This window comes from Anguilla anguilla, chromosome 15 (genome assembly GCF_013347855.1).
Source record: "Anguilla anguilla isolate fAngAng1 chromosome 15, fAngAng1.pri, whole genome shotgun sequence".
Lineage (NCBI taxonomy): Eukaryota > Metazoa > Chordata > Actinopteri > Anguilliformes > Anguillidae > Anguilla > Anguilla anguilla.
In genome coordinates this window covers 9,196,637-9,221,134 of record NC_049215.1, presented here as the reverse complement: position 1 = coordinate 9,221,134, position 24,498 = coordinate 9,196,637, and the positions used below count along the sequence as shown (strand labels likewise).

At 42.7% G+C, this 24,498-nt stretch overlaps 1 protein-coding gene across 4 annotated transcripts in view; it reads left to right on the top strand.

The window, feature by feature from the left end:
• LOC118214493 (low-density lipoprotein receptor-related protein 1B-like) overlaps positions 1-24,498 on the top strand; it is a 457,936-nt gene that overhangs the window by 404,729 nt on the left and 28,709 nt on the right. For 3 of the 4 annotated variants that reach the window (XM_035394488.1, XM_035394487.1, XM_035394486.1), the window contains 12 exons: positions 2,368-2,490; positions 3,308-3,430; positions 5,413-5,553; positions 6,168-6,302; positions 8,269-8,388; positions 9,278-9,519; positions 11,710-11,933; positions 13,014-13,120; positions 14,719-14,835; positions 15,396-15,569; positions 18,682-18,807; positions 19,369-19,533. In XM_035394488.1, coding sequence (XP_035250379.1) covers positions 2,368-2,490; positions 3,308-3,430; positions 5,413-5,553; positions 6,168-6,302; positions 8,269-8,388; positions 9,278-9,519; positions 11,710-11,933; positions 13,014-13,120; positions 14,719-14,835; positions 15,396-15,569; positions 18,682-18,807; positions 19,369-19,533 — 1,797 coding nt within the window. Of the gene's footprint in view, positions 1-2,367; positions 2,491-3,307; positions 3,431-5,412; positions 5,554-6,167; positions 6,303-8,268; positions 8,389-9,277; positions 9,520-11,709; positions 11,934-13,013; positions 13,121-14,718; positions 14,836-15,395; positions 15,570-18,681; positions 18,808-19,368; positions 19,534-24,498 lie in introns of those variants that run through there. The other variant, XR_004762629.1, reaches the window with a different exon arrangement.

Genomic DNA, 24,498 nt, shown 5'->3' with positions numbered 1-24,498 from the left:
GGCTAAAACTTTTTGTAATTTAAGCCAGAGCAAAAGATAATAATCCTTTCCGAAAATTTATAAGGAACTCGCCACAACCATATTTACAGTTTGTACTGAACATAAATTTCATTCGTGACTATCCAGCCCAAGAATTGCATCAGATAAATTTATACTGGCAAGTACTGGAAGGAAACATAGTGATTACTGTCTGATAGCGCCAATATAGCCTAAGAAAATAACAGTGCCAATATGTTGGGCCGATTAATTTTAAACCAGTTTTGAGCTTCTATAATGTTCTGGAAAATCACACATTTTTTTATTGATTTGAGTGTGTAGTCTACGATTTTAGATTTGTAATCAAAACAATTTGTATGCGGTTAAAGTGCAGATTCTCTGATTTTTATTCATGGGTATTTCAATACATGTTGTTTTTACCATGATGACATTACAGCACTTTTTATTACTGGTCCCCTCATTTCAGGGCTTCATAATGTTTTGGACGTATTAGTGTTATGTGAATGAAAGTTGTACTTTGTCACATATCCTTTGCATGCGATGACTGCTTGAAATCTGTGACCCATTAGACATTATCAGATGCTGAGTATGTTCTCTGGTGGTGCTCTGCCTGACCTGTACTGCAGGCTTCTTCAGCTTTTGCTTGTTTTGGGGGATAGTTGTCTTAAGTTTTCTCTTCAGGATATGAAACTGATGTTCAACTGGAATTGTTGAAGAATTTTTGGGGTTTTAACTTTGAAAAGCTCTTTTGTTGCTCTAGCAGTATATTTGGGATCATTGTCTTGCTGTAGGATGAAGCAATGAATCTGGAGACATTTGCTTGAACTTGAGCTGTTTTTGGGGGGTGTAGGGGCATTGGTCAGAATGGAGCTCCCATTCCTAATGAAAAATAAAGAATGTCCTTGATACTATAAGGACATAAGGACATGTCTGTTTGAGGACATGTCAAGAGAAACCAGTTCCAGGAAATTATACACCATTATAATATATAATGTTACTGTTTGCTTTCATACCAAGGAAAGCAAGTACATGGATCCTTTTTCCATATAGGCCACTAGACTTCAGGCTGTATTGGCCAATAGGCCACTAGACTTCAGGCTGTATTGGCCAATAGGCCACTAGACTTCAGGCTGTATTGGCTAATAGGCCACTAGACTTCAGGCTGTATTGGCCAATAGGCCACTAGACTTCAGGCTGTATTGGCCAATAGGCCACTCGACTTCAGGCTGTATTGGCAAATAGCCCACTAGACTTCACTGTGTATTGGCTAATAGCCAACTAGACTGTGTATCGCATACACGGTTCTACTAATAGACCTATTCAGTTTGTCAGGCCTAATTAATAACTCTCTCTGGTTTTAAAAATTATTAATGACACTTAATTACACAATATTGCATTTGGTTCACAGTTGTATTTGAGTTGTCTACATAATTACGTACAAAGTGAAAGATATTAAAATGTTGAAATATTAACATGATCTAAGCAGTAACCTTAGTTACAACATGTAAAGCAGCAGGTTTAACCTAAACCTCACGTTAAACCTCAGGTTCTGAGGACACAGCAGTCAGGTTTAGAAAATATATCCAAGTTTATGCTGTCATCACATCGAAGTCCAAGCCTTTTTTAACACCTTTTTGCATTCTACAATTTTCTTTTTTTATTGATCGTGTTCTCTTGGTAACCCAGATATATTGTTCTGTTTTGGTGTCTTTTTTGATTGTTTGAGTTTGAGTATCATTGGGTGATCTGGTTCGTTATTTTAACATTGGCTTTATGTGTTTGTAGGCACATCTGGGGTTTTAATGCTCGATTTTATGCTCTTCGCAAAAAGATAATAATTCTTTATTAGGAGAATGAGAGGTAACTGTTTGTAGGCTGATGGACCTGTGTTTTGTAGTTGTTCCAATGACCTTCAGTATGCGCTTATTGTTTGTCGCTTTGGGATAAAAGTGTCTGCCAAAGAAATGTTATGTAATGTAATATACTCATTAACACTGTGGTTTTGTGTGTTTGTAGGTGCATACTCATTAACACAGTGGCCTTGTGTGTTTGTAGGTGCATACTCATTAACACAGGGGCCTTGTGTGTGTTTGTAGGCGCATACTCATTAACACAGGGGCTTTGTGTGTTTGTAGGCACATACTCATTAACACAGTGGCTGTGTGTGTTTGCAGGTGCATACTCATTAACACAGTGGCCTTGTGTGTTTGCAGGTGCATACTCATTAACACAGTGGCCTTGTGTGTTTGCAGGTGCAGACTCATTAACACAGTGGATTTGTGTGTTTGCAGGTGCAGACTCATTAACACAGTGGATTTGTGTGTTTGCAGGTGCATACTCATTAACACAGTGGATTTGTGTGTGTTGCAGGTGCATACTCGTGCCGTGCGGACGAGTTCATTTGCAACAACACCCTGTGTAAGCTGCTGGTCTGGGTGTGCGATGGAGAGGACGACTGTGGAGACAACTCCGACGAAGACCCCGAGATGTGCGGTACGAGAGGCCGTGTCGGGCGTTCAGAGCTGCAAAGCACTTTAGCCTGTCTTCACATTGATTTAGTGTTCAGTCTCAGCCAGTGTGAGCATTAGTGTTCAGTCTCAGCCAGCGTGAGCATTAGTGTTCAGTCTCAGCCAGCATGAGCATTAGTGTTCAGTCTCAGCCAGCGTGAGAGCTTCGATCAATGTGGCTTTTCTGTAGCCTGAAATCAGAGCACGTTCAGTGAATCTGAAAGCAGTTTCCACTGTTGTGGAGTTTTTATGCTTGATTTTATACTCATCGCAATAAGGTACTAATTCTTTATTATGAGAATTCCGATTGCGGTAATAACAATAATAATCTCAGAGGCATTCTGTATGATGCAAAATATGTCAGAATAAATCTGTGGATCTAATACACAGTAATTAAAGAAAAGGTGATTTTTCCCACAATTGGTACTAATATACAGTCCGTTGGTCCTATTATCCTGCTCCTTCTTTTGTGGATAACATGCTTGAAACCAGCAGATGTTCTAGAGATTTTGATTTGTTTTAATTTCTTATACAGGAATGGGATTGAATAAATATTCACTTCTTTTTGTGAATCAGAGCGAATGAGCATACGCATTACATCAGAAAATGATGATTGCTTTTCTGCGAAGTTGTATGAGTTTCAGTACCAGTAAACTAGGGAGACTGCACTCACAATATTTTAAGACAGAGCCTCTGTTTTGGCAGACACCTAATGCCGTTGATTAGTTACGAAGGTAGTTATTGTGACTGAAAGTGATTTCAGGTTGGTATCAGGGAGTGACTGTGTGGTTCCTAACTCCCAGGAAAGTTGGCGTGTCCTGCCACGAGACCGCACAGGTGCCGGAACAACCGGGTGTGCCTGCGTACCGAGCAGGTGTGCAACGGTGTGGACAACTGCGGCGACGGCTCAGACGAAGAGGACTGCGGTGAGAACACTGCCTGCAGTACTGTCTGTTAGCACAGCTTTGTGGACAGCAGACTCTGTGCACACTGCCTGCAGTACTGTAAGTTAGCACAGCCTTGGGAATAGAAGACTGTGCACACTGCCTGCAGTACTGTAAGTTAGCACAGCCTTGGGAATAGAAGACTCTGTGCACACTGCCTGCAGTACTGTCAGTTAGCACAGCTCTGGGGACAGTAGACTCTGTGCACACTGCCTGCAGTACTGTCAGTTAGCACAGCTTTGGGAACAGCAAACTCTGCGGACACTGCCTGCAGTACTGTCAGTTAGCACAGCTTTGGGAACAGCAGACTCTGCGCACACTGCCTGCAGTACTGTCAGTTAGCACAGCCTTGGGAATAGAAGACTGTGCACACTGCCTGCAGTAGCTTCAGTTAGCACAGCTTTGGGAACAGCAGACTCTGCGCACACTGCCTGCAGTACTGTCAGTTAGCACAGCCTTGGGAATAGAAGACTCTGCGCACACTGCCTGCAGTACTGTCAGTTAGCACAGCCTTGGGAATAGAAGACTCTGTGCACACTGCCTGCAGTAGCTTCAGTTAGCACAGCTTTGGGAACACTGGCACGCGGGTTCACCGCGCGGCTCAAACACAGGAAAGCGAGTGCGGGTAAGCCTCAGAAAATGGCGCTCGGCAGAGGAAGCGCTCAGCAGCCATTCCAGTCACAGCGGCGTGGCTGTCACCCAGCTCCCTCAGGCAGGCGACAGGCTTCTCAGCTCTCTGAACGCTTGGTTGTCTGTCACAGATGTGTGCTCACCTGTGATTAGCATAAGCCAGTAAAGTATGAAAATGCACTTTCATTTTTTTTTTTTTTACCATCTTTTGCCTTTACACCTTTAATTGCAAATTATTCATTTTTGAAGTTGAAAAGTATAGTGCCTGACACCTTTAACAGCTGCTCTAACAACTATATATATCTATATACACAGTGAGCTCAAAAATGTTTGGGACAAAGACATATTTGTCTTGATTTGGCTCTGTGCTCCATAATTTTAGAATTGTAATCAAAACATTCTCAGCATTTGTTTAAGGGTATTTTTTATACACTTTGGTTTCACCATGTAGAAATTACAGCAGTTTTTATGCTTAGTCCCCCACTTCAGTTCTACATGTGAATTGCTTGATTACAAATCTAAAATTGTGGAGTACAGAGCCAAATCAAGAAAAGGAATATGTCTTTCTCGCTGGGAATAAACTTGCCACAAATATGTTTACTTGGCTCTGCACATTTAAGCCTAACTCTTTCTTTGCCATATTTCTTGTAACTTTAATTCCTGTTTTACTCACACTACAGGCTAAAGGTATTAAGCTACCTGTGGTTTTAATAAAACTTAATGTAGATAAGATTTCACTCAATTTAATTACCCCTCCACCTCCTGCCCACCCCCCCACCTCCCTCTTTGCAAAATGATTGGATAGACTTCCAATAACTTGTTTAATTGTAATTAAAGCCAAAGGAGGCTATTTTGAGAAAAGCCACGTACAAGGTTGCTTTTAAGTAAAACTAATCTTTTTGTGTTATTGTAGGTAGAAATGGGGGAAAAAATGTTTACACTTTGGTTTGTTATTCAATAAATACTCATACATTATTAAGAATTATTCTCTACTTTGACAGTTTTGTTTTTAAGAACAGCTGTTGGCCTAATTCAGGCCAGAAGTATTAGGCCACCTGTGGTTAAAAAAATAGTATTTAAAGTGAGTTATCATTTCAAATCATTAAATTTTTGTGGGGTTTTAAAAGCAGGAAGGCTGACCAGTGAAACAGCATTATACATAAATCATGACTGTTTCTTCCTTGAATGACCATGGTTTTCTGCGTTGAACTGGCCACTGATGTTGTGTCCTGTTGGGGAACTGGCCACTGATGTTGGGTCCTGTTGGGGAACTGGCCACTGATGTTGTGATCTCTTGGGGTGACGGACGCTGATGTCTCTCTCGCCTGTGTTAGTGGGCGTGTCCAGGAGACCCAGGCCTTGTGGGAAGGCAGAGTTCACCTGCAGTGACCAGCGCTGCATCCCCAGCCAGCTGCAGTGCGATCTCTTTGATGACTGCGGGGACGGGGGCTCCGACGAGCAGGACTGCAAGTCCTGTGAGTAACCCTTTCAGAAACCAGCCTGACACAGCCAAAAGCCATCAAGTCCTTTACTAAACCCTTAAACAGCCTGTCACACGGCCAAAAGCCATCAAATCCTTTACTAAACCCTTAAACAGCCTGTCACACTGCCAAAAGCCATCAAGTCCATAACTAAACCCTCTCAGAAAACAGCCTGACACACTGCCAAAAGCCATCAAGCCCTTTACTAAACCCTTTCTGAAAACAGCCTGTCATACACCCAAAAGCCACCAAGTCCTTTACTAAACCCTTTCAGAAAACTGCTTGTCACACGGCCAAAAGCCATCAAGTCCTTTACTAAACCCTTAAATAGCCTGTCACACGGCCAAAAGCCATCAAGTCCATTACTAAACCCTTTCAGAAAACAGCCTGTCACACTGCCAAAAGCCACACACACTCACACGCAGACGCACACACATACAGATACACAATTTACACCTGAAATTGCAACCCCTCGCCCTGTTGGTGAATTAGATGTCTGACAGACTGTATATACAAAATATTTCATGATGAATGCTGTTGCCCTCCTGCATCCCATTCAACGTCAAAAAGAACCTGTGTCCCGTGAATGTGTGTGTTTCTCTTCCCAGTCCTCACTGAAGATGTGTGCAGAGGAAAGATAAACCCGTGTGGAGAAGACGCGGTGTGCAACCACACGAGGACGGGTTCCGTCTGTCAGTGCAAACCGGGCTTTCAGAGAAACCAGACAAACGGACAGTGCACAGGTACAGTAACACTGCCGCTGGATTCTCCTCTACCTGGACCCAAACGTACACTTCCGCTCTCTCCCACGTGTGCATGAGGGTTTATACACTGATACTGATGGCCACCCTATCAACACTGAAACAAGGGTAGTTACAGGAAGTTGAGCTCTTCATTTATTCAGTGAAAGTTATTTGGTTGTTGGGGAACTGGCCACTGGTGTTGTGTTCTCACGGGGCGACGGACGCTGATGTCTCTCTTCAGGCTTTCAGAGAAACAAAGGTAGTTACAGCAAGTTGAGCTCTTAATTTATTCAGTGAAAGTTATTAGGTTGTTACAGACTGTAACACCATTTGTGCTTAATATTCTTTTGCCTGAATTTGGTGAACATTATCCTTAAAAGGAACTCAGAATGAAATGCAAGAGTTTTTTCTTTCTCCCACTGATCAACAATCATTGCGTGTAACTGTGTTTGAGAAGAAAAAAGTTGCACTCACATTCATTTGTAGATCAGAGAAAAGACTAGTGTTGATTCAATCTGATAGACCATCGATGAATGTTGTGCACCTTGGCCAACAGTGCAGTTGCATAAACATGCATAAATATTTTCTCTTTTTGCTCTGCTATCATATTTTACCATCTGTGATCTGTAACACATTCTTTACTGGATGCAAAGCTGGAACAAAGCAATGATATGTGTTATATGAGAAAAATTGCGCACATTTTGTTTGTAATTTATATAAATGTATGTCAACTTAAATGTGTGTGTTTTGGGTGTGGGTATGTGTGTGTACTTGCATGCATGCATGCGTGTGTATGTGTGTGTGTGTGTGTGCATTTATGTGTGTATTCGTATACCTGTCTAACTGTGGACAAAGTGTCATTACAAATCCACGAAGAGGGAACCTAGAAACCAATTGGGGACATTTTCCTTATTTGGTAAACATGGTGTGTTTGTGCGTGTGTGTGTGTGTTTGACACAATACAAATTAACGATCTCTCTAATATTTATCTTATTTTTCTTCTAAAGAAGCCCAACCCACCAAAACAGCCATTTTAGCTCTGGGAATACAAATTGAGGGTTTCATCAAGGCATTAATTAAGCTTTTAGTTAATTCATGGTTATTATTTCAGTTGCAAAGTGTTCATATTATTATGAGACTTCATATGTGCCTGCGTGCACATAATTTACAGTTAGCGGACGAGCTATAATTATTTCAGTTACATCAGATCTGTCCTTTCTAACATGCTAATACTCATTACTATGAGGGAATTAAACACATTTGAGCTCTTGGTTGTAGTTTCTCATTCACAAATGGGTCAAAGATTTGACACTGCTGAATTACTGAGTGGAAGTGAAATGGTGTTAAAACACCTACAATTAAAGGATTTGACTATTGGAATGCAATGTAGCCACGTTTCAGATGCTCTTAATCTGTAAACCCAAGGCTAACCGGATGACAATTAGAGCTTCAAATGAAGGACAGTGGTTTCATTTTACAGAATCATCTGCTAACGTCGCTAAATCCTTGAACGAATGTCCGTGTTGTCGAGTCTGACATTAATCTGTCCTTGACTTTTCAAAAAACTCGACTGAATTCTCTTTCCTGCCTTTGCGTAACTGTGCTTAATATTAATATTTATACTTGGTTTGGTGCTGTTGGCATTTCCAGCTTGTCGCTATAATTGCAGGGCAGAGATGTAACATTTGAACAGCACTGAGTGTCCAATTCTAAAAGAAAGTCTTCTGTGCACTCTCACTGAAGTTTTAGAACAGGTATGAACTTATTTTATGCTGAGCTCAGGGGATCTTGAGAATATTTCTCCACAGACAGGCTTGTGATGTTCAAAGGGTACGTTGTACAGACGAACGCTGCGAAGTCAGACTACGCATTTTAAACACGTTTATAGACACTTTCCCCGTGCACATTCATGGCAATAAACCTGCTGTTTTATGTTGCTGAAACCTTTTTCTCTTTTCTCCTACAGAAGTAAATGAATGTCTGCAGTTTGGAATGTGTTCTCACTACTGCACTAATACTAAGGGATCTTTTAAGTGCACATGTGAGAAGAATTTTAAACAAATCAATGGCAGTTGTGTAGCAAAAGGTAAGGACATGCTATATTGTTTGCATTATTGCATTTCTCATTGTAAATACTGCTTAACACTAGTATATAGGCTCTGTGTAAGTGCTGACACTTAAGTACATTTTTATTTGCTGAATGTAAGTACCTGATCTCACGTTTGAACTGATAACCTCCTAAGACCTGTCAATTCATTTTTGTCCCCTGTAGGGGACTTGGTCTTTATGTCAAGACCCACTTATTCTACTATGATGAAACCTACAGTTTCAATTCAAGAATTCAATAAAAAGAAAAGAAATATTAAATTATATTATTGACAGTATTTTTGCTGCAACATGTTTTTGTCATCCAAGACACTTTTATTATGTCAAAAAAAAAAGTACTTAAATACATCTCTTTAGATGTTATATTTGTGTCCTAAAATGACAGCAGAAATATACACATAGCTTTCATGAATAAAACCACAAAATATTCCCTCCAACGTACTTTAGAAAAATTGAATTTTACATTTTTACCAGTGTCACACACTTACACCGACTCCTTTGAGTTCTCATTTTTAACCACTTTCATTTTGTGTACTTCAGAGCAATTTGTCAAATGGAATACTTTTATTAATGCATGTTGTAAAAGTAAATATCAATTTCTGTTTATGTGTGTCTATATTACTTTGAACTGATGCAACTTGCATTTGACTGCTTTAGTTGCACGTGTGTTGTATGTGTACGTTTGGTTTCATAGACAATGTTTATATAGTTGTATGAAGTGATTGAAATTAAGAATACATGTGAATTGTTAATGGTGATATCTGATGAAAAGATTTGTCTTTGAAACTCTGTAAAATTGTTGTTTTTAAACCCCAAATGGAATTTAGACACATTTCGTTTTTTTTGCATATTAATGACTCAACGGGCAGGACCGGAAGATGAAGTGATCTGCATAGCTAATGACACTGAAATCCGAGGTCTTGTGTATCCATTTAACCAGAACCACGGACACACACAACTAGCTCGCATCGAGGACAATGCCCGAATCGTTGGAATGGACGCTATGTTTCATGAAAACAAGTTTATCTGGGCTACCCAGTTTAATCCCGGTGGAATTTTTTACAAAGACATCCTAGACAGAAGTCAGTCTAAAACTAATAGTGGAATCATCGTAAGTATCCCTGGAAAATGGTGGAAAGTAACTTTTGAATTAATTGTGAAAATTGTACCTTTGGTTGTTTATAGAACCAATTCATTAAGCATACACATTGCATATTGCATGCATGTATGGAAAGAAATTATTCACTCCAAAATTATTCACACCCTTGATGAAAAATGAGCAAAAAAAAAGGCTGTATTTTAAAAAACTAAAAACGGTACGGGCAATGAGTTATAATGCATGCTCAACAAATTGTATTATTTCATACTAATAAAATGTCCCGTGGACTTGTTTTTGTGTAAAAATATGTTACAATTATTTATGCCCCTCCCTCCCTATGCCCTCCCTTCACAAGGATAACACTACTGAGTCCTCTTCTATAGTGTTTTCTGAGATTGGGCAATATATTTGGGGTTGGAGGGGAGTGGTGGATCTTTGACCATTTCTCCAGTCATTATCATTCCGATCCTTTGGTCTGCTCTTCAATTCAAACCACAAATCTTTTATCTGGTTCAAGTTTCAAGGTTCAAGAGACTTAGGTGGCCATTACAAAACAGTCATTTTGGGGCCAGTTAACGATTTTTTAAAAGAGTCATGTTAATGCAAAAAATGTATTTAAATTAATTATTTGGGGTGTGAATAATTGCAATGCATGTATTTTTGGGAAAGAAATGACTTGTTATACAGAATATTTTCCCTAAAAAAAATGTATTAAATTATTTTTGACCATACAATATAGCTCAATATTAAGCTGAATGTGCATGCATGAGTATGAATGTGAGTGTGTGTGTTTTCTTCAATTCCAAATCAAATGAAGTTGTGAGTTGCATATGACATAATTAATTGGGCGGTATAATATTGGGCTCTTTGAGATTAAATTCATAAATCTGCTGTGTGTGTTTGGGGAGAGGGGGTGCAGCATATTAATGGGGTGCTATATTGTCATCTGCGTCTGTGACTAATATTTCAGCTGCTCTGCTCTCAGTGGGACTCTGGTTTTCTCATTTTAATAATAGCCTGAAAAGCTAAAGGCATAATTTCATATTTTCATTACTGGTCCTGTTGTGACAGAAGTTTTAAAAGTTTTATCACTCAAATTTCAAAGGAATAAAGTAATTATGAGATGAAAATAACTTTTAAATCATTTTGGTACAAGCATAAAAATATTTTTAAGTATTGAATTGGATTCATTAACATTAGTGTCTGATCTATTTCCTCGGGTGCAACATTTAGATGTGTATTGTTCATATTGCCAATTATCACCTGTTTAGATCACCCGGTTGGTATCATTTTCTCTGAGGCTACGTGTCATTTCCTGCTTAGAGCAACTTCCAGCAAAACAATAGGTGTGATGTCCCGTGGCGAGGGTGGCTCAAGGCTTAATCTGAAATAGTTCCTCAGCTCTCAGATCACTTTTAAAAAGTGAGGTTAAGAAGTTTAAAGAGCTAAGTCCATAGCAGTGCAGTGGAAATCAGTGGTGGTGAGTTTCTTGTGTTTGAAAAAAATAAAGCAAAATAAAATCTCATCAAACGGCAAAATAAAGGTGCTATCTTTGGAACTGCAAAAGCATTTATCTTGTGCCCCGATTTATCTTGTGCCCGTTCAGTAAATTGGTGGCGTAATATTACACTGTCGGGTTCTCGAAGATTAAATTTATAAATCCGCTCTTTGTTTCGGTCGGGGATGGAGGGGTATGTAGCTGTCACGGTTAAAAAGCAACTGACTATGAATATATCCAAGAATTTATGAGTAACTCTTTGGATGGAGTAGTTTGAAGTGCTGTATTTGTATTATCTCAGACTTCACATGAATTAGAGGGGTGAAATGAGCTGTAGGTGCAGCAGTCTTTAGCTCGCCGCACCTTGCTGTGTCTCCGCCACCCTGACACACAAGGGAGGGCGGCGGGCTTCACACCAGCGGTGACAGTAATTGGTTCGGTTTGAGTGATGGGAAGCGAGAAAAACATCACTGCCCCCTAAAGACGTTGCGGTGCGACTTCAATGAAGATTTCGGGGAAAGCGAGTCGGTTGGATGTGTGTGTGTGTGTGTGTGTGTGTGTGTGGGCGTGTGTGTGAAAGAGAGATGAAGAATGGAAAAAGAGAGAGCTGTTTGGATGAACTAATAGAACGACTGTATTGTTTTCTGTTGGAACGCAATGTTACCGACCGGCTGTAGACCTCCTCCTCTGATTGGTCCTTGCAGTGTCCAGACTTTCGGCGGCCGCGGGACGTGTCGGCCGACTGGGTGACGGGGAACGTGTACTGGACGGATCACTCGCGGATGCACTGGTTCAGCTATTACACGGCCCACTGGACCCGGCTGCGCTACTCAATTAACGTGGGGCGCCTGGGGGGCACCAGCTGCACTCGCCTGCTGACGGACATCGCGGGGGAGCCTTACGCCATCGCCGTCAACCCGCTGCGCGGGTACGTCTCCGCCACCGCCGGCGCTCGGCCCGCCCCCAGAATCCCCAGCGTTGGTTCCCCCACGCCCCCCACATGGCAACGAAGCGGTTTACTCCACACCGATGCAAAAGCTGCACCTAGATATTCTTCCCTGTGTGCCTGTCCGCAAAATGGATCAACAACGAGGAAGAAAGTTGCGCTGTCTTGAAAAAAAACATGGCTGCAACATTGAGCAGTTTCTATTGACAGCCCCTGTGACTTAAACATAGTAAAGTTAAAGCGTTATGTCAGACTTCCGAGCGTGTCCAACTTTCTCGGTTTTCTTCTTCGCAGAAGAAACGGTGCGTTCATTTTGGGATTGCTGAACTTCCCGAATGCTTTTCTGTGAACAAAGGAGCCGATACATGGACACGAGCGAGGGACAGACCGACTGAGTCCCGGCTGCCGGCATTCTCCAGGGCGTGCCCCATCAGCCCGCTGATTCCATTATGGCTGCCGTGTCCAAGGCCTCAGCGTTTATTCAGCCGCGTAGCGGGCCAAGCTTATCTGTGAAATGCTGTCACGATGCAGGGGTGCTACACTCGCGTAGGAACAGAGGTTTCGGTCCCGTTCATCGGTAAATTGTTATATTAGAGAGAAATATATTAAGATGTAGTTAACCCCAATCCAGTGCGATTCAGTCAACGTGATCCGTTAACGAAATGACATCCCAGCATGCTTAGGGGTCAGGTTTAAAATGCAAGGGCAGGCTGGGTTGTCCGTACGTTGTTCTGCAAGTTCAAATGAGGCTCCAGGTTGCCAACAACCTTAAAGCTGTGACACCTGCCAAACTAATCTGGGTATAATTGTGTCTTTTCTGTCCCAGAAACATCCATTTTTGAGCGATTGCCAGTGGCCACAGGGCACTATTAGATTACATAATTAGAGGACACAGTTATGCCATGTCTTTAGAAGAGTAGATGAATGAGCAGGCTGACTGGCTGTCCACAGCACACCCACAGAGATGACCTGGGGAGGGAGGTTGTGTGACACACTTACAGGATGATGTATTGCGTTACAGGATGATGTATGTGTCACAGGATGATGTACTGTGCATTACAGGATGATGTACTGGACAGTGATTGGTGATCACTCACACATTGAGGAGGCGGCCATGGATGGCTCTATGCGGCGGATCCTGCTGGAGAAGAACCTTCGGAGGCCCACAGGTAACCGCCACCCCTGGGAAAAGAAAGAGCACAGGGTGAAAACAGGGTTAGCATGCTAGGCTAGGGCGCTGTTGATTAGCAGGGTTAGCACAGGGCTAGCAGGCTGGGTCAACGCAGGGTTAGCAAGCTGGGTTAGTGCAGGGTTAATTGGTTTGGCTAGTGCAGGGTTAGCGGGCTGGGTGAGGGGGGTATGTTAATGCAGGGTTAATTGGTTGGACTAGCCCCGGGTTAGCAGGCTGTGTTAATGCAGGGTTAATTGGGTGGACTAGCCCTGGGTTAGCAGGCTGAGTTAGGGGGCTGTGTTGGGCTATGTTAATGCAGGGTTAATTGGTTGGGCTAGCGCAGGGTTAGCAGGCTGTGTTAATGCAGGGTTAATTGGTTGGGCTAGCACAGGGTTAGCAGGCTGTGTTAATGCAGGGTTAATTAGTTGGACTAGAGCAGGGTTAGCAGGCTGGGTTAGGGGGGGGGTGTTAATGCAGGATTAATTGGTTGGACTAGCCCTGGATTAGCAGGCTGTGTTAATGCAGGGTTAATTGGGTGGACTAGCCCTGGGTTAGCAGGCTAGGTTAGGGGGCTGTGTTAGGCTGTGTTAATGCAGGGTTAATTGGTTGGACTAGCGCAGGGTCACCAGGCTGTTTTAATGCTGGGTTAATTGGTTGGGCTAGCGCAGGGTTAGCAGGCTGTGTTAATGCAGGGTTAATTGTTTGGGCTAGCGCAGGGTTAGCAGGCTGTGTTAATGCAGAGTTAATTGGTTGGGCTAGCCCTGGGTTAGTGGGTTGTGTTAGGCTACGTTAATGCAGGGTTAATTGGGTGGACTAGCCCTGGGTTAGCAGGCTGTGTTAACGCAGGGTTAACCGCAGAACGGGGCGTTCTGAGCTTTCTCTACAACAAGCCAAGGAGGGGAGTAATGGAGCTGAACGCGGCCAGATGCAGCTTGTCATCGTGTCATCAGTAGAGCCCTTCGGGAGGCTGCTCCCCCGTGCTAAAGGAGCTAATGCAATCTCACGTTAGCGCTGATTGGAGTGCCATAACGCCTTCACCGCCAATGACACGAGCCTCGGAGAACAGCAGGTCTACTTCACCCGGCCGTACGCTGGATTTCTGTTTCACAGGAAGGTGTTTTTTTTCTTCCTTTTTAATGCCCATCTAAAGCCGTTGCATTCTCTCCTACATCGGTGCAGTTGAGGACAGGTGTTTGTCGTGTCCTTTGAGTCAGGTTGCATCACATTCCACAAGCTTCACAGAAATTTGTTGCTCATTATGGGTATTGCCTCAGGCATCATGTAAAGTCAGCAATAAACTCGGCTGGATTTTTGAACAGTATCCAAAATAACCTTGGACGTCGTCCCATTTTGTTTTCAGTCGTAGTTTTGAAATTGTCCTTGAAGCCAGAAGACGCTTAGATTAATATTGAATCTGTCATGTTTCTCGCTGAGCTCCAACAAAGGATGGCTGTGCAGTTTTGATCTAGTGTCTAAATTCAGATGATTAGCTTGGTTATTTTTCTTTAAATCAATCCTACCCGTCTGTAAATCCCTTGCGCTTCTCTGAGAAAGAAGACATTGGTTTTTGTTAACCTAATTTTACTCTCCTTGCAGGGCTGGCAATCGATTATTTCAGCCAACGCCTGTACTGGGTGGACGTAGAACTCTCTTCAGTAGGAAGTGTGCGTTTCGACGGGTCTGACTCTCAGTTGACCGTCAGCAGCAGACATGGTAATGACTATTCTTTTGATTTTGATTTTTGATTTTTATATGCCTGAATGAAGCTTTCTGTGGAAAAGGAAATGAAAATTAATTCAGTTGGAGCCTACCTTGTGGACTCAATATAGTCAAGTCAATGATTTAGTTGCTATGTCTGTTTAGAATGTTGAATGTGTTATCTACCCTCTGTTAATTTTGTGACAAACTGGAGCTTTCTTCTTCTTATTCCTGGAGTTTGATCGTAAGGTTTCCTTATTTTTTATTTCAGTGGTGTTTCTGTAATGTCAAATTAAAGCAAAACCCATCTGAAGTAAAAAAAAATAATAATAATAATAAAAATGAGGATTTGTATGACAAGGGAAAGAAACTGAGGGAGTGACATTCTTTGAAATTCATCTCTCTTTCTGTCTCGTTCCACGGGCTGTGCTCCCCTGTTGTTAAACGTAACTTTTTGGAAACGGTAGCGTATTGAATTTCTGTCTACAGCAGGGATCCTAGAAGAGCACTTTGACTGCTCAATGTAGGAATGAGATGAGTCACCACTCACTGCTGTACCCTGCGCTCGTTCCCAGGGATATCCCAGCCTTATCGGATAGACGTGTTCCAGGACTACATCTACGGCGTGGGGCTGAAGAATGACCTTTTCCGGGTCCATAAGTACGGTAAAGGCCCCGTGGAGAGGCTGGCCTTGGGCGTGGAGAAGGTCTCCAGCGTCCTGGTCATCCATCCGCTCAAACAGCAAGCAGGTGAGGCTCTGCGCTCCCCTTCCGGACCTCTCCGTGTGAAGGGGTCCATCGCTTCAGCTTAGACTGTCTCACAAGAGCAAGACGTTTTATACACATTTATTAACACACATGAATGGAACGGTACTCACGTACCTCCTGTACCACTTTCATATTACATGTGCCTCCATCCAGCACTTACATTGCACTTGTATCGTTATCTTGATGTTATAGTTAGTAGTCATGCCTCGTAGTTTGACTTAACATTACTCTCTGACCTAGCCTATGTTTACTGTGTTCATGGCTATGGATAACTGTTTCATAATGAGTAGTGTACCTTATCGGACCTGTGTTTGTAGTTGTTCCAGTGACCTTCGGTATGCACTTATTGTACGTCGCTTTGGATAAAATAACGCATGCCTCTGTGATTTCCATGCTTAAAACCCCTATTGAACGTGCTCTGGGTGATAACGTATTCTATGAGTTACACATGCTCTCTGCTACTGTCCCTCTGGATAAGAGGGCCTTCCCAGCGATTGTGCTGTAATGTAAAGATAGCCTAATCACACAGCTCATATATCACCGTATGTCATACAAATTATGGAGACCACCACGATAATTATTTTTTATGTCCTCCATGGCGGATTATCACAGTTAATGAGGTGGAATTTGAGTTCAATCATAGAGCTTTCACAATCGCAAGCGCCTCATATGTAATCCATATGTGTACAATCAGCAAAAGAATGCGTTAAAACTATCATCTTTAGAAGGATGAGCCTTTTATTTTGAGGAATTTATTTTCCAATAAACTTATCTTTTCAAAAGGCCTAAAGGTATCCAGATGAATTATTGAAAAACTGTATTAGCAAGCATAAAGTCCAATGACAACAGTTAATTGTCATTGTTAGTGTTGCCCAAATTTTATGCAAAACAGACAATCTTAATGGTGTTGCCAGTTCTACTCCCAGCTGGATTGTAAAAGATGAGATGTGTTGGGAAGGGTGTACGTATGTCTCTATAAATTTATCTTGTTCATTTTAATATATATTTATATTATCTGTTTTTTTTCCTTTGTTTTAATTTATGTACATTTTATATGTAAGAAAATATTACAAGTTTTGGTCACATGAAGGGGACATGGGTTTATATGTTGTTTTTTTCTAGTTTGATGACACAAGTACTCTTATTCAGACATGGAGTTCAAACAGACCAGACAGGGCGGCTTCCTGCTGGCTGTTCTTCCTGTATGTACCGTACTCTGTGCTTTCTGTCCTCTAAGACGGCCCTGGTGACAGTTTTTTTCTCCTGTGCCTTGTTTAGCCACACACTGGCCCTCCGCCAGCCGTGCGGAGCACTTTCTCCGGAACGTTCCGTCTCACGGTTCAGCCCGCTGTTTGTTGGCGGAGGTGAAGCGAACGCCCTGATGTGTCAAAGGCCGCTAAGCGGTGCTATCTGCCTAAATGAATGAGACCGTGCTGAGCAATGCGCACACGCTCTGCTGCTTCTCTCTGATTGGGCAGCAGCTGGGACGTGTGTGTAAGGCGACCTGTGCGGTGTGGCTTTGACCTCCACCAGCCTGGAGGCGGCTTGTACGCTAAGCATTCGGTTAAACTCTGAGTGGGAAATTCAAGGCATTGTACGAGCTACACCTGCCCCTCAGTTGTGTTTTTTATTTTATTTATTTACTTCTTTTTTTATGTTCTAACTGACGGGCTGTCACAGAACTTGTTGTGTTTTGATTAGCAGCAGTTGTGGGAAAGATGGCGTGCTCTTCTGGAACTGAGGTTCTGAAGTCTGAAGTCTCTCCCAGCCATTGGGGGTTCAGGGTTTTTTTGCTGCTGGTTTTGGGGTTTTGCTACTGTTAGTCTTGGGCTGTTCCTGGTTTTAGGGTGCTGTTGGTTTTGAGGTTTTTCTGCTGTTGGTTTTGTGGTGATTTTAGCAACCCAAAATCAGGAGCAGCAAAACCCCTAAACCGACAGCACCTCAGAACCAACATCAACAAAAGCCCCAAAACCAACAGTACCCCCAAAACCAGGAGCAGCAAAACCCCAAAAAGAATAGAACCCAAAACCAACATCAAGAAAAGCCAAAAACCAACAGTACCCCCCAAAACCAGGAGCAGCAAAACCCCAAAAAGAATAGAACCCAAAACCAACATCAACAAAAGCCAAAAACCAACAGTACCCCCCAAAACCAAGAGCAGCAAAACCCCAAAAAGAACAGCACCTCAGAACCAACATCAACAAAAACTTGGGGTGCTGCTGATTTTGAGGAGTAGCTGCTGTTGCTCTTGGGGTGCTGCTGGTCTCGGTTGCTGCTGCTGGTCGAGTCCTGTTTCGGGTGCCTCACTGCTGCCACCTCCTTGTTAAGATCGTTGGACGTCTATCATTATGTAAAACTCCTCAGAGTGTCTCCTAAAAACGCACTAAAGCACTTAACTTTGCAATTTAAAAATAAACTTCCGGAGAGGCAGACAACCTTAAAGTGCATATTATCTCTGGAGGGCCCTATGCAGGAGGTGTGTTCTGGTGAAATTCGGCCCTCGCTTCTTGGACATGACTTAACAGCTCCCCCTAGTGCTGAGCAGGTATAAATCCCATGCTTGTCATTCACCAGACCAGTGAACGCATCATCACCAGTTCCCAGTAACCTTTCCTTAAAGCACGCTGTGTGAGTTCTCTGTGAATTCGTACTGAACCTGCCTCCAGCACAGTTTTCCAGCTTTATTTCATTTCATCTGTGTATTCACTATTAAAGCTCTTGTCACAGGTATTTCTGGACGTGTGCAAGCTGGGTTGGGCAAAAACCAAATGTTTTGAGCCTCTGTGGTTTGGAGAGCCATAGAGGACATTCCTGCTCCACTGTTTTTTTTTTTTCTCTGACTCCACGAACCTTGGAGAAAATCCTCCAACTTTACCACAGAGACGGGAGTGATCCTTTCCGCGCTTTATAAACGGGATTAAGATGATCCACAAGAGGATTCCAGCAATATAATCTCATTTGTAAAAGAGATGTATGATCTGGAATACAACGCTCCCCAGCTGCATTGTGGGGCCTTGGCCCCTGTGTGTACCCTAACCTGACCCCGGGGGTGAGTGGGATTAAACGCGTGTGCGTCTCTCCCGTTTCTCGCCAGTGACGGACCCGTGCGCGAAGATGCGCTGCGACTTCCTGTGCCTGCTGAACCCCGGCGGCGCCCGCTGCTCGTGCCCGGAGGGGAAGGCCCTGCGGAACGGGTCCTGCAGCGACTCCAGCGCCTCAGGTGACCTTTGACCCCTGCAGCAGCTGTTTTACGGCGGGACGAAGCGCTCTGAGGTCCAGGCCTGTTAGGGGCAGCTCGGCTATAGAGGGACAGGTGCCGTGGAATCCAGTTCAGTCAGGTGTTAACCTGACAGTGGCCGAGCCGAGATGTATTTGTGAGTGCAGTGTGCAAATTTGTGAATGCAGTGTGTAAAACTGAAACTGTCACTGGATAGGGCCCAAGATAGCAACAGTGCTGCCTCAACCTATATGCAAGATACGCACTAGCCACAGTCGGGAACCCTGTCCCGCGTTAAAACTCTCATGGAGAAACAAAGGGTGGTCCCAAATACAATTTTATGTATTTTAATACACAATATAGTAACAGCTATGATGCAAAACACCTGTTTATCTTCCTGTGTACAATATCATTGTGCAACTTAAACAAGACATTCAGTGATTGGAGAATTGACAGTAGCTAGCTAATGTTATTGGCCCGATAGCTAAGGAAAGATATTACATTATTACATGAGGTCTTGCTGGACAGGAAGTGATGTCACCTGACCCCGCCCATGTGTTGCAGACGAGCACTGCCGGCCAGCCTGCGAGAACGGGGGGCGGTGCGTGCCCAACGAGAGGGGCGACTGGAGGTGCTACTGCTGGCCCAATTTCTCGGGCCAGCACTGCGAGGTCAGCCACTGCAAGGACTACTGCCTGAACGGGGGCACCTGCTCCAGCTCTCCCCTCGGTAAGGAATCGCTGGGGGAACGGTGCTTCGCTCCATAGTGTAGTATAATGGGTCAGGAACTGGTCTTGTAACCTAAAGGTCGCAGGTTCGAATCCTGGGTAGGACACTGCTGTGGTATCCTTGAGCAAGGTACTTAACCTGCATTGCTTCAGTACATACCCCGCTGCATAAATGGATGTGATGTAAATGCTATGTAAACGTTGTGTAAGTCGCTGTGAATACAAGTATCTGCTAAATGCCTGTAATGTAATATGGGCTCCTGACACAAGGCTGACGCTGTCCCTGTCTCCACATCCCCCGCTCCCCCTTCCTAACACTGATCATGTGACTCCGGTATGTGTTTCCTAACACTGATCATGTGACTCTGGTCTTTGTGTTTGCTAACGCATGTCAGGAGTTGCTGTGATAGAACTGTTTTTGATTCTGTGATTAATGCGGACACAGGCAAACAAAATGATAACCTGTCTATTTGTTGATATTTTATGTTTTTAATCTGTACTGTGTTTGCCCGGGTTTCCAATTTAATGACCGAATCAAGCATTCGCGGGTCATCTTAATTTCAAACAGAGTATTGAACGTATCGATCATATTGAACTGAATGTACTACACAATTCAATTTAGAAATTTGACCCCACCACCAGGAGGCTTAGAGTGAAAACATTAACTTCATTGAAAAACTACAAATCTAATTTGTTGTCCCTTGTCTCAGTAGGTATGTGTACCGGAAAAAAGTTTTGTACTTCAGAAATTTCCTTCTAGTTCCAACAATGGATGGAGACTTGAATGCTTCCTCCATAAAACACATTATACAGTTTACTGTCTTGAACCATCAAGTATATCTTCTCTGTATTCTGCATAATTGTTGATGCTTTTAGATTAAGTTAAGTTATTCTAATATCTGTCCTGAACTGCAGGGTGAAGCTGTTTCATACATTCTGCCTGTTTTAAATCATTTCCATTCTGCACAAAAGACGCAAACCGGTTTGCAGCCCACACGGTTGCTTCCGCAGTGTGTGAATAAACAAAATGATTTGTTTTTGTTCTAACGATGATTTACGACAATATATTTGCAAATAATTAGCATATGAAGGGAAGGAGCTGTAAATCAGTATATTCCAGATTTTGTTTAGTGGTGAAATTGTATCGTTAGCTGGGAAAAATTACTGCATTTCAAATTAGATTTTCTCGTTATCACGACAATTAACAGGCCTTTAAATGTAGACAGAACCCTTCTAGTGCTGAAATGTTATTCTTCTTCCATTCGTTGCATGTTTGAGATCTACCCACAGCTTAACATTAATATTCAAATCTGTGGACTGTGAAGGTCATTCCAGAACCTTAATCATTATTTTTTTTAAGTAGTTCATGGTTGATTTTGGGGTATGTTTTGGATCGTTGTCTTGTTGAAATATCCAACCTCTTTTCAGCTTCAGTTTCTTCACTGAGGGACATTAGCTCAGGATTTGTTGATATTTAGTTGAATCTATTTTTCCTTCTGCCACTGGCTGCTACACAACCCTAAATAACAGAATGGCAGTTGGCAAGACCTTCTTTTCTTTGAATGCCTGTTTTTCTCCAGATGTATCTTTGGTGGTTATGGCCAGAAAGTAAAATTTTAGTTTAACTGGTCTACAGCACTTTGATACAGTACATAAAGTCTCTGGCTTGTCAAAGTGATACGGTGCATACTTCAGAATCAGACATTGACTTTTGTGATGTGGTCGCAGGAAAGCTTTTATTCTCACAGCTGTTCCATACTGGTCCTTTTTTGTGTATGCATTGCTGTGCAGTGGACCGTGCATCACTACTCTAATGCCAGCTAAACCTTTCTGCAGGTCTTTTGTAGTGGCTATTGCTTTGCATGTCTGACCAGTCTATGAGCAGTTCTATCGGAGATTTTTCTTAGTCTTCCTGGTCTTGCCTTGACTTAAACCGTTCCCCTTAACTGCCATTTCTTAATGATGCTTCTGACTGTGGAAATTCCAACCTGGCAGCTTTTAAATATCCTCCTATAGCCTTCCCCTGCTTTGTAAGAGTCAGTATCTTTATTTTCAAGTCCTCGGTCAGCTGTTTGGAGGAGCCCATGGTTGTGGAGAGTAAGCACAACTCCATGAGAGATAAGAAGGGTCAGAGTCTTTATTAGCCTACCCTCCGGAATAGTCTTCACCTGGCTTAATTTAAGTCCTAACCATTCAATCAAGTTTTCAAGCTTTATATTTTTTCAAACTGTTACATTCAGCAAATAAATAGCAATTTTGCATTGCCGAAGTATGTCGTGGCAACTTCTTTTCACTTAGAGATTCAATAAAAAGTGCTACTTTGACTAGAAGTGCCCAAACTTTTGTGTACCACTGTAGCTGCCCCGGCATCCAGCCATTTTGATGTGCTACAAAAGTCACAGAGTGACAGCCTGCGGGCTTGGAGATAATGCAGTGTATTGACTGAGCCCAGCGGCATCCCGTACATCACGGGTAGGTTTTGATCTATCCATTGTCCTTAGAATAATAGTTCCCGTACCATAGATTTACAGTGCTTTATAAACAGGGGAAAATGCCGAATCCCCCGCCGATTTTCTCAATGTTATTATTTTCCTGTCTTTCTGAAAAAAAAAATAAAGTAAAATTATGGCTCATTTCAGAGAAGACGTTTGGTGAAGTGATTTGTCATGTGCCGATGATAGAATCCCCCGTTAGAGCCCTGAGAATAGCGAGCGGACGTGCCTCGAGACAAAAACTACACCGGCGTGAAATTACGAAAAACACTGAGTTCATAACACAAGAAGCGGCACACATTGAAAGCACTGAAATGAAACAGGAATTTGCTCCACGGTATATGTGGGAAATGATCAACTGCCTGGAAAAAGGGCACATATAGTCGTAAGTGGAGTATCACCTCTTCAGGCTGCACCTTTCCCCACCCCTCCCTACCTCCCTGTAATCTCTAAATTGACTGTAAGCTTAGGGTTGTAACTAGGTAGCTGTTTCGTAGGTGACTTAGTTAATGCACCTGTCTGAACTACTGCTTGTATTGTTGCCTAGACTGCGTTGTTGCTGTTCGTGTTTGTGTTAGTGTTAATCAGTTTAACCTACAGGGTCCAAGTTGAACTATGTGGTTGTTCCCTGCACTTGGATCGGTACTTCTCTCTAGGGTTTTCGACACACTTGTTCCTGGTTAGGGTTATGCACTTTGTTGTATGTTGCTCTGGATAAGAGCGTCTGCCAAATGCCTGTAATGTAATGTATTCAGAAAATGCATCTCTGATTTATAGTTGCATTTTAGAGAAACAACAATTTAAAAAAAATTATATTTCAAAATGAGTACTCATTGTCCCCTGAAAATTTATCAGTTTATTCTCGTCTGGACTAAAGGTCACGTGACCTCAGCTCTAGACCCCATGGTTTGCTGGGAGTTGTGGTCCCAAATCCCTATAGTGCTAATATGAGGAGTGACGGAGGCGGGGCTGGTTTGGCGGCTGCATGTGACTGACAGATTGGCGGGTCATAGGGAGCTGGGAGGACCAGCCCAGACGGTCCAGAGAACAACAGAAGCCCCGCCAAGAGGGGAGACCAGTGCTCGTGAAAAAATAAAATGCTCGTGAAGCTTAATAAAAATGCATTAATGCCACAAAAACATGAGAGGAAAGGGAGGCAGGCGCTCCACAGACTGCAGATCAAGCAGCACAGGGCCGGCACACAATTTCACTTTCAATTTAGGGGGAGGGCTTTGATCCTGCTGGAGTCTTTACAGCGGAGTGGAATAAACATGTCCTTCCTGAGAAAGGCCTTCACGCACACCATGAAAGGACTCATGAATTGAAATGACCAAAGTCCATTTCGGTTTAATAAAGAGCTGAAAATGGATTGGACTGTGAATCTGGATTTTTATATTTTATTCCAGTAGAAATTGACTTGTTACTCGCTGGGTGTGTTGGTTGTTTTATTTGAATGGACAGCCCAGTTGCTTTGATGAAAATTTCGTTCTGGTGATTTTTTTTTAAAGAGCTGCCACAAAGTGTATGATGATTATGAGCAGTGGAAGATTTACCCTTTGGTGGTCCTCAGGGTCAAAAATGAACTTGTCCTGAGTTTATTGCTGTGGAAAAACCTCAAACTGTCATTTTTTCTGAAGAAATTTGTCTATTTGGCACATAGAAAAAGTTTTTGCCATTTTTATATTTTTATTAAAGCTGTACACAATCAGGGTACAAAGGTTATCTGTCTTTTGAGTGTTTTTTAGCCATGAAATCAGAATCCATAATGAAAGTTAAGCACCACACATCTATTATAGAAAAAATATCAATTATGATGTGTGTATTACAGTAAAAACAATTCATCCTGTGAGGGTGGGTTCTTTTTTACCCTGTAGACATGCGCATGCATAAATATTTATACAAGGCTTAATGGGTATGTGTATGTATGTGTGTGCCTATGTGAGTGTGTGTGTATATGTGTGTGTGAATGCATGAGTGTGTGTGTGCGTGCGTGCGTGTGTGTGCACGTGTTTGTGTATATAACTAGCTACGTGTAGACTTCTACAACATATAAATTATGTTTCTTCTTTCCTCAAATGAGCACGCTGTTTAGGCATATTGGTCTGTGTTATTAAGGAGCCGGTGTTGAGAGAGATTCAGGTGCGGGCTGTGTAAATGGAGGTGGTGCCGACCCTGCTGCCGGGCATATATTATTTCCCCAGCTTTACGGCTGATGGATTTTTCATAAAGGAGGAAGGCTGCAGCGTCGAGCACACCTCCCAAGGCCACGGCTATTGCTGTAAATGAAAGGAGGAATGGTTTGTGGCTCTGTGCTTCGCAATGAAACAAAACGTGTGTCTGCAGTTCTTCAGCACACTCAGGTGTGTGTGTGTCTGTCTGTGGGTAAAGGTCTAGAGTTGATTCAAGGTGTGGAATTTAAATTTGGAGTCTGTTGCTGTTGTCTCTGAACATGAGGACCAAACAAGTGTCATTGC